This window comes from Barbus barbus (assembly GCF_936440315.1).
Source record: "Barbus barbus genome assembly, chromosome: 2".
Taxonomy (NCBI): domain Eukaryota; kingdom Metazoa; phylum Chordata; class Actinopteri; order Cypriniformes; family Cyprinidae; genus Barbus; species Barbus barbus.
The window spans coordinates 12,904,457-12,923,119 of NC_136730.1; the positions used below are offsets into that span (position 1 = coordinate 12,904,457).

Sequence of the window (18,663 nt, forward strand, 5' to 3'; positions counted from 1 at the left end):
TATAACTAAAACGATAAGTGATAATGCTAACAATACTCGGCAGTTTGAGAAGGATCTGAGTGGGTGTTATATAGTGTGTGTGTGTGATTGGCTACAGCTGTGTGCAAAAATTAGTGCAATGGATGATGGGAAATGCAGTCCAAGGTAACGTGAAAGAGCCTGTGCAGTGTGAGAGTCAATGCAATGGAAGGGCGACCTCTGGGGGCAATCGGACGGAAGTCCACAAACCGGACTCGTGACAATATTAGGGCTGTCAGTTTAACGCGCTAACTTAATTAGTTATGAAAAAAATAACGTGATTAAAATATTTTAACGCAGTTAACACACTGGCCCCACCCCCAGACCTGTACATCATCTTACATTTCATACAAGTGAATGTTGACAAATAAGATGCAGGGCAACAACTCCATTAATGCAGTTATGCCCTAAAATACAAGATATTGGGACAAAAAAAGCCCCTGGGTGAGTTTTGGCTCATATTTATATCATATGATAAGCGCTATCACACAAGTGCTGTTTTTGTCACGAAGAACACACAGAGAGCAAATGTGATTTTCTACAACATTTCAGTAAGTAAGAAGTTATTATTGTGCTTAAACACAATATTGTGAGTTTTTGTTCAAATTTGCCAATGAAAATATTACCTAAAAAGCCAAAGCAGAACTGTTGTGCATCTCCGAGCAACACAGCGGCATTTAGTAGTTTTGAAATGAATCCACGTTTTGAACGAATCATGTGAACCAATGATTTAGTAGCCCATTCATAGGGCTTTGAACGAATCAACTCAAAGACATTTACCGCCAACTGCTGGTAGTTAAAATATATTTTCCTTTATTTAAAAAAAACAAAAACAAAACATTTCTACTGTTAGTAGCCTACTGTTGGTAACTAAGTTGTTTTGGTCAATAGTGACTTTCATTGCATGAACAAAAAATACTGAGATGTTTCTCAAGTTATCTTCTTTTATGTTCCATACTTTAGGCTATGTTAGGCCATTGTAGCCTAAACATTTAACATGATAATAGCTTTAAATTATGTTTTTGGGGTATTTTCACAGCCAAATTAGTTTGTGATTAATTAGATTAATTAATTGCAGCACCCTTTAATTAATGAGATTAAAAATTTTAAACGACTGACAGCCCTTTATATCACCTTTATTTCAACTAACAAAGAAAAATTTATACTTTTAATTACCAAAAAAAAAAAAAAGATTTATATGCAATTTCTCTAATATCACGAATCTCTTTCATTTTCAATTTTTCCAAACTCTCCAACAACTTAACTACATTCTGAGACAACCACTTGAAGTCCATTAAATCCCAGATGGATCAAATCAAGTCTCATCCAACATTTTATTAATTCAACATCTTGTTTTGCTCAGAAACATGTCAAATTATGGAAATAAAATGGGTTTTAAATTAGGTCTTTGCAAAGGTTGTATAAAAAAATAAGGGTGAATGGCATTTCTTAGCCACAATACTAGCAATACCCACTCGTACAGTAAAACGGGTGCATTTACTTTAAATCTTTTAATAAAAGATTATGATTTAAATTCTGACTGGACACCTCAACTGCTACTTTCTGTACACAGATAGCACACAAATTTTTTGAACAGAGGCCATGTGATAAAACAGAGGTGGGTGTGTGTGTGTGTGTGTGTGTGTGTGTGTGTGCGCATGTTTATGTGGTTTATGAGGACACAAATTTGTATAATGACATGGGCATGACAGAGGTATTACAATATGAAGATGGTTTATGAGGACACTGCCCGTAATTCAAAAGGCTTAAAAAAAAAAAAAAAAACATACTAAATGGTGTTTTTTGAAACTCTAAAAATGCACAAAGTCTCCTGTGAGGGCTAAGTTTAGGTGTAGGGTTGGTGTAGGGCAATAGCACACACAGTTTGTTCAGTATAAAAACCATTACGCCTATGGAGAGTCCCCATAAACCACAAAAACCAACATGTGTGTGTGTGTGTGAGCTGCCGACTCATGAATGTGTGTTTCTCACACAGCACAGCTGCGGTCAGCAGAGCAAATGTTACGCTCACACACTCTCTCCCAACCGCTATCTGTTTCTCTGTCCTGTTTTATGAGCCCATTCTCTTCTTGCCAGGACTTACAGTGTCCAAATGCTCGGTTACGTGCAAAATATGCAGTTTAGGCATAGATTTAAGCCATTTGTCAGTATAAACAATATGCACAGCAAATACACTAGCTTAGGCCAGCGCTTCTCATTAGGTTGCTCTGACAGTCAGCAAAGAAAAACAAAGCTGGAAGCAAATAAGATACAACTAATCTTATAATTGTTGATAGTTAGAACAGCAAAATAAAATGCTGATAAAACTCTGCCAATATCTTTTGCTGTTTGATGTCTGTGCCTCAAACTCAGCAGTATTTTATTGCAAATTCATCCGTTACTAAGTAGAAGCCAAATTTGGCAGGTGGCGACATGGACAGGTTGCTTGACATGCCCTCATCTGTAAAAATCAAGGACGCAAAATAAAGAAAACACGGCCCAGACTGAATTAAATACTGGTTCGCACATGCAGCATGAATAAACATTTGTGATGACCACAATGTGTTTATTTATTATTGGCTGTCGAGAGCATGACACCATCGAAATTCATTTGAAGACCAAAATTGACAATTTTCCTATTCAGCCAGTGTCATTGTTGGGCCTACGCCGTTTTAACCCTGTGAAGACCACTGTATCATATTTGATATGCAAATTTCTGTAACACTTTAGTTTAGGGACCAATTCTCACTATTAACTAGTTGGGCGAGTTCTTCTGACGTCAGCGAGTTCACGGATGTAGCATTAAGCTTTGTAAACACGCTAACCGAGCAAGCTACAGAAACAATAACAATAAGGACATTCTCCAATCAGAAACCGTGGGTGGACAGAACAATCCGTGCTGCGGTTAACACACGCACTGCCGCTTACAATGAGGCTCTTCTGACCGGGAATATGAGAGAGTACCTTGGTCTTATCCATTAACAAATACCTTACTAACTATCATTAAGCAGCAAATTACGAGTTTACTGAGGCAAAAGTCGTAATTAATAGTTAGTTAATAGTGAGAATTGGCCCTCAAACTAAAGTGTGAGCCACATTTCTAAGGCCAATATAATCAAAACTTAACTGAAAAAACTGTTGCACACATGCCTTCTGTCGACTGACTGATAGTTCATACCTTTTTAGCAAGTAAAAATTTCAATAAGCTGTTCCAATGTCAAGCTTTACAGGGTTAAGGACATTTTTACCTTTGAGTGAAATCTAGGTAATAAAACCTAGGTAATAAAATCAAATGGTTTCTTGAAATAAAACCATTTGAGAGCAACTCATATAGTGCTGTGTTCGATACATCGATACGACGAGATCTGACGATACAAGTATCGATATTGTGGCATGTGCGCAGCAGTGGGCCGCGCTTAATTTGAATACACCCAGCAGGCACACAACGTCATAAGATGTTGATATTTGGTTAAATTTCAATTGCGACGTCGGGTGACCAAAATTCAATGTAAATTCAATGTCTAATGTCAATGTTAAATTGATGTCCAATACCGACGTCAGCTGACGTTGATATTTTGTTGTTTTTAGGTTGTGTAACCAAAATACAACGTTAAGTCAATGTCAGATTGACGTCAAATACTGACGTCAACCCGATTTTCATTTTCAACCAAAATGCAAACTCTGTCCGACGTCATGTCCAACGTCAACCTGACGTTATTATATAGATATCCGGTGCCTGCTGGGCAAGAACACTGTTTAAAATTGGAGTAGAAAAGTGTGAGGTTTCTAAAAAAATAATGAATAGAGTATAATATATAGGCTACAACAAGGTTTAATATGGCTGCAGAGGAACATAAAAGGAAAGAGACGTAATCCTCGAAATAGGGCTGCACGATATATTGCTTGCGATTGTCATGCGCATCTCGTCAGTAAAGCCGGTTCTGTGATTAGTAATAAATCTCCATGACTTGCATCACGAACCAGCATTACTGATGAGATGCGCATGCAATATATCGTGCAGCCCTACCCCGAAACAGAGCTTCCCATTTGTGCAATACGGAAATATCTGCTAAGTTTGTTACTTGTTTTTGTTGCTCTCTACACTGTGGATAAACACGCTTACTTTCTGAAACACCGGTAAGCTTGCAGTTTAGCGATCTCCACTTCAATATTCTAAATCACAGAAAAGTGTAATTCATCAAGTGTTCATTTATAAGAGAGAGAGAGAGAGGCTGTGTATGTATGATTTACCACTGTTTTGCCGCGTTTCTCTATTAACAGTGAAGCTGTGCTGTGGCTTTAATTCCTTTAGAAACAATGATGTTACCAGCTCCTTGTTGAGAAAGATAATGTAGCTCTTTAGCAATTAAGCTATTTAATTGACAAAACTGCGGGGCAGCGCTGAAAAGTTTGTGTTGCTCAATGTCTATGTGCGCTTACAGCGTGATCTGTTTGAGTGACTGACGTATGTGCATGAGATTTACTCTTCTAATTTTTACTCAGCGCATTAGTTTACTCTTCTAATTTTTATTTTTAAATGTAGAGAGAGCGTTAATATGTGCAATGATAACCTACCAGCAATGTTAAGATGATTTTTTAATATATTAATATGAGTACATTACAATATAAATTTATTAGAACGAGTACATTATTATTTATGGGCTTAAAAACAAGATGCAAACAATCAGAATATTGTACCTGGTGGAGAGTGCACAACGTAAACATGAAACACATGCCATTACCTATATTGCACTGTGGTACAGTTATGAAGGCCCTTCATAATGCAGGGGTCAACTGCCTGCTCTGCCAATAGTTAGCAATGGCCCTATAATATGCAGTGTTTAATAAACAGCTGTTTTACTCATTTCTGCTGAGGTGAAATTCAGTGCAGTCCTATATCGTGATTCGTATCGTATCGTGGTCTCAGTATCGGGATACGTATCGTATCATGACTTTGCTGGTGATGCACAGCCCTAATCTCATAGATCACCCTCTCATCACAACCTCAGAGAGCTCATGGTAGTTCTGTCTTGAAAGAATATACATTTAGTTTAAAACTAATTTCTTTATGGAGAAAATTAATTGGGCATTTGTGTTTGAACCCGACTGTGAAGTTTTAGCACGGTATGAGACTCACCATGTTCATGACGGTGAGCAGGAAGCGCTGGGAGGCCTCAGCTCCATGATACTGCACCATGTTAGCGTCGGCCACCACGACCGTCTCCACCGTGTACTCTCTGCTCAGCCTGATGGCGTTCCTCCTGCCACGCACCTCCTCTGCTCCTTTTGCCCTTTTCTCCTTCTTCTTGTCTAAGACACACACACACAAATGCACACACAAGAACTGTTAGGTCTGAGAGTACACTAATGTTCAAACGTTTGGGTTGGTAAGATTTTTTTTGTTTTTGAAGGTAGTATCTCATGCTTACCAAGGCTGCATTTATTTGATAAAAAATGCAGTAAGAACAGTAATATTGTAAAATATTATTGCAATTTAAAAAAACTGTTTTCTAATTTCATATATTTTCAAATGTAATTTATTCCTGTGATGCAAAGCTGAATTTTAAGCATCATTAATTCAGTCTTCAGAGTCACATAATCCTTCAGAAATCATTCTTATATACTGAGTCGCTGCTCAAGAAGCATTTCTCATTAGTTAAAAAACAGTGTTGTTTAATTTTTCATCATTTCCAACTTCTCTGATGACAATAAAGTTCAAAAGTACAGCATTTATTAAATTAGAAATCTTTTGTAACACTATAAATATCTTCTTTACTGTCACTTCTGATCAATTTAATGCTTATAATAAAGTATTATTTCTTTAAACCCCAACTTTTGAGCTATAGTGTACTTTATGCGCACATGAATGCTTGATCCACACATTACAAGCATGAATATTAAAATCCAGCTTGCGCAGTAAGAACCGCCTGTGTTCAGCTTATGTTTCACGTCTTATCGTCAAACCTGCAATTATGTCAGGAAATGTGGTCTTTGTTACTCAGAGAGACATACGTATGTATACAAACACATTGAGATTGATACACAGGATAAGCGGTTCCTGGAGCAGATAAACAAATCAACAACAAACGGAGAGAAACTCTTCAAACATTACTCTTACAAAGCGCAATATTTGACTGCATCTTCTCTCAGCTCTAGGCAAAGGACATATTTTGGCTCCAAATAAACACTTTTCATCCTCAGAATTACACCACATATGTTGTATGTGTGCACAATTAGACCTGATCATAACAAAGGCAACAGCTTTACTGTAACCAAGTCCAAACCTTTGACAGAGCTAACGTCCACCAGACGCAAGACCTGACCAGAAGAACAAAGACAGAAATCTAATCAAAATGGTGTTAAAGTCAACATGAATTCAAAATTGACTATTTCGTAATGCATGTTTCTTGTGTTATTTTGATTTAGAAAAAAATAAGAGGAATAAAATAAAATAAAAGATAAAAAAAAATATAAATATAAATGTGCAGGTCAGTACAGGTCGGTATGTTGTTGACTTAAATAGTAATAAGAGGAATGTGCAAAAAGTTGTCCAGGGTATTTAAATAGCAATAATACACTTAAATAAACTTAAACTTAATTCATAACTTAAACTTAATTCAAAGGAAAGGCAAGATCATTTTCTTTTTTCTCGTTTTAATTTTGATTCTTTTTCTTTTTCTTTTTTTTCAGAAAACAAGGCTCAATATCTTAAATCATTTTCCTCAAGTAAATGCATTTTCAATTTCTGATTTTTTTTTTTTAGATATGTGTCATGGAAAACAAGACACAAATTAAATGCAGAGTAAATTTTTGTTTTTGTAACTTTTATACGAAATTGATTTGTTGAGAACTGTTTATGCCAGATTATTGAAGTAAACTTTTTTTTTTTTTTTTTTACTTCCCACCATGAGGATTTGAAAGGTATCTGACAACTGATCCTTTCACAAACCTGTCAGCAGGTAAAATCCATTCATAACACACTTTAACCACAGCCAACAATCACACACAAGTGGAATGAGGAACAACTAATGGTCCTTGACGTGAGCAGTTTGTAGTCTGGTTTCATGTGTATTTCCTCACAAACATGAGCGTGTGCGTGTTTACTCAAGACACATGTAAACACGCCCAGAGATTTGATGATCCAATACCTTGAGAAAAATCAAATAATGTTTGCCACAACACAAGTCAAAAAGTCAATTAGCAAAAGTGTTCTGAAGTATCAAGTTTAGGATGTTGTTGCAAATGGTGGTTTTCCACCATCTGGAGTCCAGTTTTAGTTTGTTTGCTGGGTTGCACAAACCCTCCAATTTGTCCTTAAAAGACCCTAAAATGTTCAAAGATGGCGTACAAGATGTACAGGATGTTCTGTTGCAATCCTTTGCACTTCTAGCTATTTCATTTAAAAAAAAAAAAAAAAAAAAAAAACTACTAGCTTTTCAGTTACTTAACATGTCAACTTTTAGCTGATGCAATTTCATATGCGAATAAATCTTAATGTTCACTGTAGGACATATGTTAGGATTAGCGTATCAGTGTTACTTTTAACTAAATCTAAAACTATTAAGAATTGTTTTCATTAACTCAATTTAAGCAGAATAAAAATAAAATATACATTTTGCATGAAAAGCATGTAAAATGTTGCCTTAAATTAAACTTAAAAATAAAACATAAAAAATTAGAACTGTTAGGAAGGTTGCCTTTGCAAACAACGGCAAAAAAATAAAAAATAATTATATATATATATATATATATATATATATATATATATATATATATATATATATATATATATATATATATATATATATATATATATATATATATATACACACTAATATTATCTGAATAATTCTAAAACAACACTAATATATACCAATCCAGTACTGAAGTAAAAAGGCCATTTGGAAACTTGTAAAACAAATGTGTTTGTTTAGTTGAGTGTAAGTGGACTCATTTTTCCCCCCATAATTCAATGGGGCTCTGATGGGGGTCCCTCTGATGGGGCTCTCTGCTGTATGTTTACAGGTGTTTAGAAAATGTGTTTGTGTGAGTGTGCGCACATTTATAAATGACTAACAACATATGGTGCTAATGTGACATGCTCTTTTTGCAGAGCAAGCATTTTTTCCATTCTCAGCTGTTTTCAGGCACATCTGACTGGAGACAATGGAAACTAATGGTGCCTTGGGCTTCACCACAAATGACACTGAAAATCACACATTTTCTAACAATGTGCTGATACCAGCAATAATTCCTGCAGACGGAGACAATCATAAAACAAGTAATGAGTAACAACAAACCACCATTAACGGTTAGGAAGCAATCACAAAACTGTCATGTAGAGCTGTAATACAAAGGGCTTGTTCGGCTGACTCAAGTGACTCTTCTGATGTCTTAAAGGAACAGCGCACACAAAAATGAGTTCAATCATTATTTACTCACCCTGAAGTCATTCAATCTTCTGTGGAACAGAGTTTATATATATATACAGTGCCCTCCAAAAGTATTGGAACAGTAATGACAAAATTGCTCTGTTGGCTGTGGAGTCACAGAATGTCACATTTTATTATTGGGTGATTCAACAAATGTGTGTTTTACCAGCTAAGAAGTTCAGCACTTTTAGAGTTTCATCCCCCTATCTGATGTGAGCATAAGTATTGGAACAGTTGCCTCACGGGTCTTTCTAAGTGATCAGCTGTGTCCTGTTGCATTCATTCTTCAGATATTAAAAGCAGGGAATGTTGTATCAGTTATATACTGTTATAATACTTCTGTATTCTGAATCTTGCATTCAATAGACAAGATGGCGGCACGAACACATCGCGAGGCTCAGCGTCTTACCAGATTTTGGAAAATAGTGTTAATTTACCTGGTTATTTCACTCGTGTTCGCGCGATTCAGTTATGCGAACTACAGCTATAGTAAACAGTCACTTTTGGACATCAACAAACAGTGTTCCAACATAGTTTTAGATCATCCTTTCGACTTCAGCGAACTCCCGCCGGAGCTACTGAGATCACCGCGGACAAGCGGATCACTCGTACCGGCCGGAAGTGCTTGGCGTCGAGACCGTAAACAAAGACGGGGAAAGCGTGGAGGGCTGCGTGCTAAGCTAAGGCTAAACCCACATCGACCAGCTCTGCCCAGCATCTTCCTTGCCAATGTACGGTCTCTGATGAACAAGATGGACGAACTAAAGATCTGGACCCTCACACAGAAACGGCTTATGGACTGTAATGTTATGTTCTTCACTGAAACATGGCTCTGCAACGATGTCCCAAACAGCGTGGTGCATATGGATGGACGCTCTCTCTTCAGGGCTGACAGAGTAGCAGCAACCTCTGGTAAAAACAAGGGTGATGGAGTATGCATTTATGTAAATAAATCATGGTGTAAAGACTCTGTCATTGTTGATACCTACTGCTCTGCTGATCTGGAGTTCCTGATTATCAAGTGCAGGCCATTCTATCTACCACGTGAGTTCACTTGCATTGTTGCTGCTGCAGTTTATGTACCTCTGGACGCTAATGCTAACGTGGCTATGAAAGAACTCTGTGCTGCTATTAGCAAATTACAAACCCTGCACCCGGATGGAGCCTTTATTGTCGCTGGGGACTTCAATCACTGCACTCTTAGATCTGTTCTCCCTAAATTTAATCAAAATGTCTCCTGCAGTACAAGGGGACATAAAACATTGGACCACGTTTATACTAATGTGAGTGATGCCTACAAAGTCACGCCCCTCCCCCACCTGGGTCAGTCTGATCACCTCTTTTTGTTCCTGCTCCCCAAGTATACCCCGGTCATCAAACGTGTGAAACCTACAACAAGGACTGTTAAAATCTGGCTGGAAGGTGCTGACTCCACTCTTCAACATCAATTCCAGCACACAGAATGGAGTGAGTTTGCTACCCAGGCCACCACAAACTCTCAGATTAACATTGACACTTACACCAACTCTGTCATGGAGCACATCAACAGATGTGTGAGCAGAGTGACTACACAAAAAAAAATAAAAATCTTCCCCAATCAGAAGCCCTGGATGAACAGAGAGGTTCGCCTCCTGCTCAAAGCAAGAGATGCAGCCTTCAGGTCTGGAGACCAGGAGGCTTACAGCTCAGCCAGAGCCAACCTGAGGAAGGGTATCTGCCAGGCCAAACACACACACAAACAGAAGATTGAAGAACACTTCAACTCTTCAGACCCCCGGCGTATGTGGCAAGGCATACAATCTATCACAGATTACAAACCACCTAACTCTGTGCCCCCCTCCAGCTCTGCCTCCCTCCCAGACGAGCTCAATCACTTTTATGCTCATTTTGATCAAAATAATAAGGAGATCTCACTCAAAGCTGAGCATCAACCCAGTGAACTGCCTCTCACTCTCTCCACATCAGATGTTTACTCCACTCTGCGTGAGGTGAATGCACGGAAGGCAGCTGGCCCTGACGGAATACCTGGTCGTGTGCTTAAAGCCTGTGCGGAGCAGCTAGCTGGGGTCTTCACGGACATTTTCAATCTGTCCCTGGCCCAAACAACTGTCCCCACTATCTTCAAAACCTCCACCATCGTACCAGTACCGAAACACTCCACTGCCTCGGTCCCTAATGACTTCCGTCCTGTTGCACTCGCCCCCATCATTGCCAAGTGTTTTGAGAAACTGGTTGCATCCCACCTAAAATCCTGTCTCCCTGCTACACTGGACCCATTCCAATTTGCCTATCGCCACAATAGGTCAACAGAGGACGCCATCTCAACAGCGCTTCACTCTGCCCTCACCCACCTGGACAGTCAAAACACACATGTGAGAATGCTGTTCATAGATTTCAGTTCTGCATTCAATACTGTAATCCCCTCCAAGCTGATCTCCAAACTCAGCCAGCTTGGAATCAGCACACCCATCTGCAATTGGATTCTAGATTTTCTGACTAACAGACCTCAGTCCGTCAAGTTAGATAACCTCTCCTCCTCCATCATCACCCTGAACACCGGCGTGCCACAGGGCTGCGTACTGAGCCCTCTCTTGTACTCCCTCTTCACCCATGACTGTGTTCCTGTTTATGGCTCCAACACCATAATCAAATTTGCAGATGACACCACGGTGGTAGGTCTGATCAAGGATGACGATGAGTCAGCCTACAGGGATGAGGTGCAGCACCTGGCTGTGTGGTGTGCCACCAATAATCTACAACTAAACACCCAGAAGACAAAGGAGATCATTGTGGACTTCAGGCGGACTAGGAGTCATGCACACACACCCATCTACATCAACGAAGCTGTAGTGGAGCGTGTGTCGAGTTTCAAGTTCCTTGGCATCCACATCTCTGATGACCTCACCTGGTCCCATAACACCTCCACTCTGGTCAAAAAGGCACAGCAGCGCCTTTACTTCTTAAGGAGCCTTAAGAAAGTTCACCTGAATCCCAGGATCCTTGTGGAATTCTACCGCTGTACCATTGAAAGCATACTCACGAACTGCATCTCAGTATGGTACAGCAATTGCTCCGCATCTGACCGCAAAGCACTCCAGCGGGTGGTGAAAACTGCTCAACGGATCACCGGCACCCAGTTAACTTCCATTGAGAACATTTATCATAAGCGCTGTCTGGGCAGGGCAAGAAACATCATCAAGGATGCCTCTCACCCCAACCATGGACTTTTCACCCTCCTTCCATCCGGCAGGCGTTACAGGTGCCTACGCTCTCGCACTAGTAGGCTCAGGAAGAGCTTCTTCCCCGAGGCTGTAACACTTCTGAACGCCACACCACCAATCTAACCTGCACCTGCTTATTACTGCACTGGTCACAGTACTTTACACACATGCATTTGCACTACTCATATTTTGCACAGACTGCACATTGTTAAAGTTATTACAATATAAACTGTCTAAAGTTGTTACTCTACAAGCACAGTAAACTATTTCTATAAAATATTGCACTACTGCTATTTTGCATAGAATACATTGTTCTATCAATACTTTGCACACTCATCCAGCTGTATTTATTTATTACCACTGTTCTCACGTTTCTGCTGTTCATAATGTGTATATATAATCTGTAATCTATATAATCTACATTGCTCTGTTCATAATGTACATACAATCCCTACATTGCATTCCTATTTATATTCTGTATATACTCTGCTCAATACTGTATATAGCAATTCCACTGTACATTCTGTAAATCATATCTTCACTTACTCTGCACTTATATGTATATAAAACACTATATTCTTGCACTTCTGGTTAGATGCTAACTGCATTTCATTAGCTCTGTACTTGTACTCTGCATAAATGACAATAAAGTTGAATCTAATCTAATCTAATCTAATGACACACACAAACCAGGATGAAGATGAGGGAGCTGACTCTGAGAGAAAAGCAAGCAATTTGGATGCTAAAAGAAAAGAGGAAGTCAATTAGAGCTCTAGCAAAAACAAAGGACATGTAGAAATCAAGAGTTTGGAAACCACCAGTGACACCAGCAACCAACAACGACCTGATCAGCTGAGAAAACAACAGTAGTTGATGACAGACAAATCATAAAAGCTGTGAAAATGAACCTTAAAAGACATGTCTGTAAAATCACCAACAACTTCCAGAAAGCTGGGGTGATGCTCTGACAATCTACTGTCCTCAGGAGACTTTGACACAGAATTACAGATGCTACACAGCAAGATGCAAACCTCTGACTGGCACCAAAATAGAAAGGCAAGATTAGAGTTTGCAAAAAAGCACAAAGGTGAGCCAGTTTTGGAACTGTGTTTATGGACCGATGAGACAAAGATGAACCTTTATCTAAGTGAAGGGAAAGCAAAAATGTGGATAAAAAAGGGAACTGCAAATGATCCCAAGCATACAGCCTCATCTGTAAAGCACAGTGGAGGTGGTGTCATGGCATGGGCAAACATGGCTGTCTCTGGAACAGGCTCTCTCAACTTTACTGATGACTTAATGTATGATGACAGTAGCAGAATGAATTTGAATCTTGCCTACCAATATTCAAGAAAATGCCACCAGATTCATTGGGAAGTGCTTCATATTGCATCAGGACAATGACCCAAAACACCCTGCCAGTTCAGTCAAGGAATTTATAAGGGCAAAGAAATGGAAAGTCTTAGACTGAACAAGTTAATTTCCAGATTAAAATCCGATAGAACATGAATTTCACCAGCTGAAGAGGAGAGTAAAGGCAGAAAATGGGAAAAGTATTTCAAAGGATGAGACCAAGAGTCTGGTGATGTCTATGGGTCACAGACTCACTGCTGTGATTGTGTGCAAGGGATCTGCAACTAAATAATAGCTTTTAATCTTTTATATCTGCCTTATGTTCAACTGTCCCAATACTTATGCTCACATCAATGAGTGGGATGAACTCTAAAAGTGCTGTTCTTTTTATTTGGTAAAACATTTATGTGTTGAAACAGCTAATAATAAAATGTGACATTCTGTAGTTTTGTCTCATATTCATCTTTTAATCATATTTGCAAATGTCTTGACTCCACAGCCAACAGAGCAATTTTGTCTTTACTGTTCAAATACTTATGGAGGGCAATGTATATAGGTCTATACAATAAAAGTGACTGGAAACTGGGGCTGTCAAGTGCCCAAAGCAGCACCATAAATGCAGTCCAAATGACTTGTGGACTCTATATCAAGTCATTTTTTATTTGTATAGTGCTTTTGTCATGCATTAAGCCCTACAGGTCTCAGTGAGCAGCCAAAGGAAAAACCTCCATAAGATGTTTAGATGAAGAGGGAGAAAACCCCTGAGAAGAACCAGACTCAGCTAGAGGAGTCCAAACTCCTTGGGCACTGCAATAATTGCACATTGCAATAATTGTTGATTTTTTTAAAATGCTAGTGGGGGAAATGAAAAACTGTACACATTAAAATGATAATAAACAATGAAATTGCAAGGATAATGGCTTGTTTGGATAATTGACTACAGTGAATCATGATACACCAACTTAAAAATAAAATTCCAACTATATCAAAAGTCAATCTTTTGTGAAAAGCAATTGAAACTATTTTTTTTTTATTATTACTTCTGTTATTGAGCAAGGATAAATAAAATATATCAAAAGTAACATCAAATACATTTTCAATGTTACAAAAAATGTATTTTTTTCTATAATAAAATAACATTTAAAAAAATAGAAATCTATTGTAACATTGTAAATGTCTTTAATGAATTAGCACAACTTTTTTCCAAAATTATTATGATTATTGTTTCTTGAGCAGCAAATCAACATATTAGAATGATTTCTAAAGTATCATGTGGCACTGAAGACTGGAGTAATGATACTGAAAATTCAGCTTTGCATCAAAAGGAATGAATTACATTTTACAATATATTCACATAGAAAACAATTCTTTAAATTGTAATAATATTAATGTAATTTCGGGAGGAGTACACCCATCTAATCTTCCAATTAATATCCAAGTATAAAAGAGAGCCTCTTACCACTTCCGTTGTTAGTTCCCTCCTCCTCCCCATCTCCTCCTTTTATGCCTATTTATTTATTGTCTTTCTGACTATAGGGGGGCTATCAGAGCTCGAATAAAATAGTCACTCTGAGTCCTCCATTGCAGACATCAAGCCAAATCTGTTTCCCGCTAATGCTAAGATTATATGAGCACACAAACTCATGAACTGTATTTTTCATCAAATAAATGCATTTTTAGTGAGCATAATCAACTTCTTTCAAAACATTTTCAAAAAATTTGACCGACCTTAAAGATTTAAACAGTAGTGTACATATTACAGCTTTCTATTAGAGATAAACAAAACAAAACAAAAATAATACAAATTTCAAACACAATATTAGACTACATGAATGCAAAGGAGATCAAATATTCCACTAGATTCCACTAAAAAGGCTTTATATGTGTTTGGAACAACATGAGGATGAGTAAATGATTTTTGGCTGAACTATTCCTTCAGCAGTCCCATCTGTTAATAACATTATCTTGTTATTCATTAGTCTTGATAAAACTCAATCGAGTCATTGCTAGTTTTGGCTTTGGTTTATAATGGCTCACTTCAAGTGGCCGCAATATTTAACCTGATTTCAGGTCATGACGCTGATGTGTCCCTTCCAATATTCAATTAATATTCATGTAGAACTGCAGATAAATCTCTCAGTCAGGCCCCTGAAGCTTTGTGAGGGGCCGTAATGGTGAAAACGATGTGGTTGGCTATAAATAATACTTCTGTGCTGAAGGGGAAACATAAACCACATACCCACACCTGCTCAGTCTGTGTGTGTGTGTGTGTTCATTCTTACATGCTGTGCAAGGGCCATCAAATAGGTAGGTAGGTAGAAGAAAAATGCTTTTTCTGTATAGCAGATGACAGATGATGGTCTTTAAAAAAAAAAAAAAAACATTTTTGCTCTGCGGTTGCTCTTCCTCAGCTCATTAGACTTGACTTAGTGTTCTCCATGGAGTTGTTTAAGTATCCACTATGACTCAGGCGTTTCTCCTAAAATGGCTTATAGTTGAAATAAATAGACACAAATAAGTCAATAGTTAACATTAAATAAGAGTATAGAATTATCAAATAAGTCCAGATGGCACCTCAGATCATTTGGTCTAGGAAAAATCTGATGAGAAATGTTTGATTTCATATTGAGATCTCTGACCATACTTTGGTATTTGCAAATCTGAGCATAGATTGAGACTGTTAAGATGTCTTCAGAAACTCCAGAGAAGACAATTAATGTGTACGCTTATTTGATTATAGCCCATGCCACCTAGGCTACTTTTATAACTCTTCTTATTTGTTAATATTTTGCAAAAGAATAAAGAATTAATATATGAATTAGTCATCAGTGACCTGCACATGACTCCAACAATTCAGGTTCAGTGTTGTGTTGAACAGAACTTGAACTATGAACAGCTCATAAAACAAAGTAAAATGATCAATGACTAGGCCGAGTTTTAGGGTCAAGAATTAACAATACCCTCAAAATGATGCTGTATAAAACTATTAGAGGAATACATTTTGTCATTATTCTATCATCATTTACTTACCCTCATGTCGTTCTTATGGGACCGTTCACACAGAATGCGTTTTTCCATTGCAATGTGCTACTTTTCCATTGTTTTTCTATGTACAGGTGCTGGTCATAAAATTTGAATATCATGAAAAAGTTTATTTATTTCAGTAATACCATTCAAAAAGTGAAACTTGTATATTAGATTCATTCATTACACACAGACTGATATATTTCAAATGTTTATTTCCTTTAATTTTGATTATTATAACTGACAACTAATGAAAGTCCCAAATTCAGTATCTCAGAAAATTAGAATATCAATTAAGACCAATGCAAAAAAAATGATCTTTAGAAATGTTGGCCAACTAAAAAGTATGAGCATGAAAAGTATGAGCATGTACAGCACTCAATATTTAGCTGGGTCTCCTTTGGCCTGGATTACTGCAGCAATGCGGCGTGGCATGGAGTCGATCAGTCTGTGGCACTGCTCAGGTGTTATGAGAGCCCATGTTGCTCTGATAGTGGCCTTCAGCTCTTCTGAATTGTTGGGTCTGGCGTATTGCATCTTCCTCTTCACAATGCCCCATAGGTTTTCTATGGGGTTAAGGTCAGGCGAGTTTGCTGGCCAATCAAGAACAGGGATACCATGGTCCTTAAACCAGGTACTGGTAGCTTTAGCAGTGTGTGCAGTTGCCAAGTCCTGTTGGAAAATGAAATCTGCATCTCCATAAAGTTGGTCAGCAGCAGGAAGCATGAAGTGCTCTAAAACTTCCTGGTAGACGGCTGCGTTGACCTTGGACCTCAGAAAACACAATGGACCAACACCAGCAGATGACATGGCAGCTCAAATCATCAATGACTGTGGAAACTTTACACTGGACCTCAAGCAACGTGGATTATGTGCCTCTCCTCTCTTCCTCCAGACTCTGGGACCTTGATTTCCAAAGGAAATGCAAAATGTACTTTCATCAGAGAACATAACTTTGGACCACTCAGCAGCAGTCCAGTCAAGACACTTGTGACGCTGTCTCTTGTTCAAGAGTGGCTTGACACAAGGAATGCGACAGCTGAAACCCATGTCTTGTATACGTCTGTGCGTGGTGGTTCTTGAAGCACTGACTCCAGCTGCAATCCACTCTTTGTGAATCTCCCCCACATTTTTGAATTGTTTTTTTTTTCACAATCCTCTCCAGGGTGCGGTTATCCCTATTGCTTGTACACTTTTTTTCTACCACATCTTGTCCTTCCCTTCGCCTCTCTATTAATGTGCTTGGACACAGAGCTCTGTGAACAGCCAGCCTCTTTAGCAATGACCTTTTGTGTCTTGCCCTCCTTGTGCAAGGTGTCAATGGTCGTCTTTTGGACAACTGTCAAGTCAGCAGTCTTCCCCATGATTGTGTAGCCTACAGAACTATACTGAGAGACCATTTAAAGGCTTTTGCAGGTGTTTTGAGTTAATTAGCTGATTAGAGTGTGGCACCAGGTGTCTTCAATATTGAACATTTTCACAATATTCTAATTTTCTGAGATACTGAATTTGGGACTTTCATTAGTTGTCAGTTATAATCATCAAAATTAAAGGAAATAAACATTTGAAATATATCAGTCTGTGTGTAATGAATGAATCTAATATACAAGTTTCACTTTTTGAATGGTATTACTGAAGTAAATCAACTTTTTCATGATATTCTAATTTTATGACCAGCACCTGTAAACACATTAGACAGATGTGTATGACCATTGCGCTCGCGTCTCGCGGCTTTCACAGTGTCTCGTGCATGAGTGCCGTGTTTTTAATACGCCATGTCAAGTTAAAAGAACTTCCACTTTTACAAGCAGCGCCACTCAATGTCAGTTCCAAAACAGTGGAAAAATCAGAAGACCCCGGAGGCGGGGCTAGTGTTGCAAGCTTTTAACAGCAGCAAGTTGGCATGGCAACTATTTATTTGACAGCAACATAGTGGAGGAGGCTCCGTTATTGCATCACGTCTCAAGACCCTCGCGCACTGCACTGCGCTTTCTTTAAAACCATTCCTGAGCACTGCATCTCGCATTTTTAGATGCATTCTGTGTGAACAACCCCTTTAACCATCTGCTGTCTCTCTGTGGGACACAAAAGTAGAATAGGGTTTGAAGTTTTAGAGCTTGACAGTATAAGTCACCATCCATTTTGTTCATCTTTAAAACAGAACCTCTGAGGTTCTGTCTACCATCTCCTGTCACGTTTCAAAGAAGAAAGAAAATACACAAGAGTGAGTAAATGTTCATATGATTTACTTTTTGTGTGCACTATTACTTTAAAAGGTGGTGTAACCTAGTAGTTAAAGAACAAGTGACCTTGTGGTTAGAGTATGTGAGGTGTGCTTACTTGCATGTAGAAACATGATTCAGAGTCACTCCATTTGAACTCTTTATGCATTTAATACGGGGGGATGCATCTGACTCAGTGTTATTTTTGTATTATTTAAATCCTTATTGTTATTATTTTGAAAAAAGATTTATGAATCTTTTATTTTATTTTTTTATATTAATTAAGTTTTAGAAAAAACTTTTTTGTGCATTTTCTAAATTCTATTTAGCTTTAATTTAACTTTTTAATTATAATTTTACTAATTTTAGTACTTCAATTTTAACTTATTTTCA

The 18,663-nt window shown here is 38.1% G+C and overlaps 1 protein-coding gene across 1 annotated transcript in view; it reads right to left on the reverse strand.

The window, feature by feature from the left end:
- LOC306881118 (A disintegrin and metalloproteinase with thrombospondin motifs 17-like) overlaps positions 1–18,663 on the reverse strand; it is a gene marked incomplete at its 5' end in the record, with an annotated part of 150,241 nt that overhangs the window by 119,797 nt on the left and 11,781 nt on the right. Inside the window, 1 exon segment of the mRNA XM_079435034.1 lies at positions 5,156–5,328. Coding sequence (XP_079291160.1) covers positions 5,156–5,328 — 173 coding nt within the window.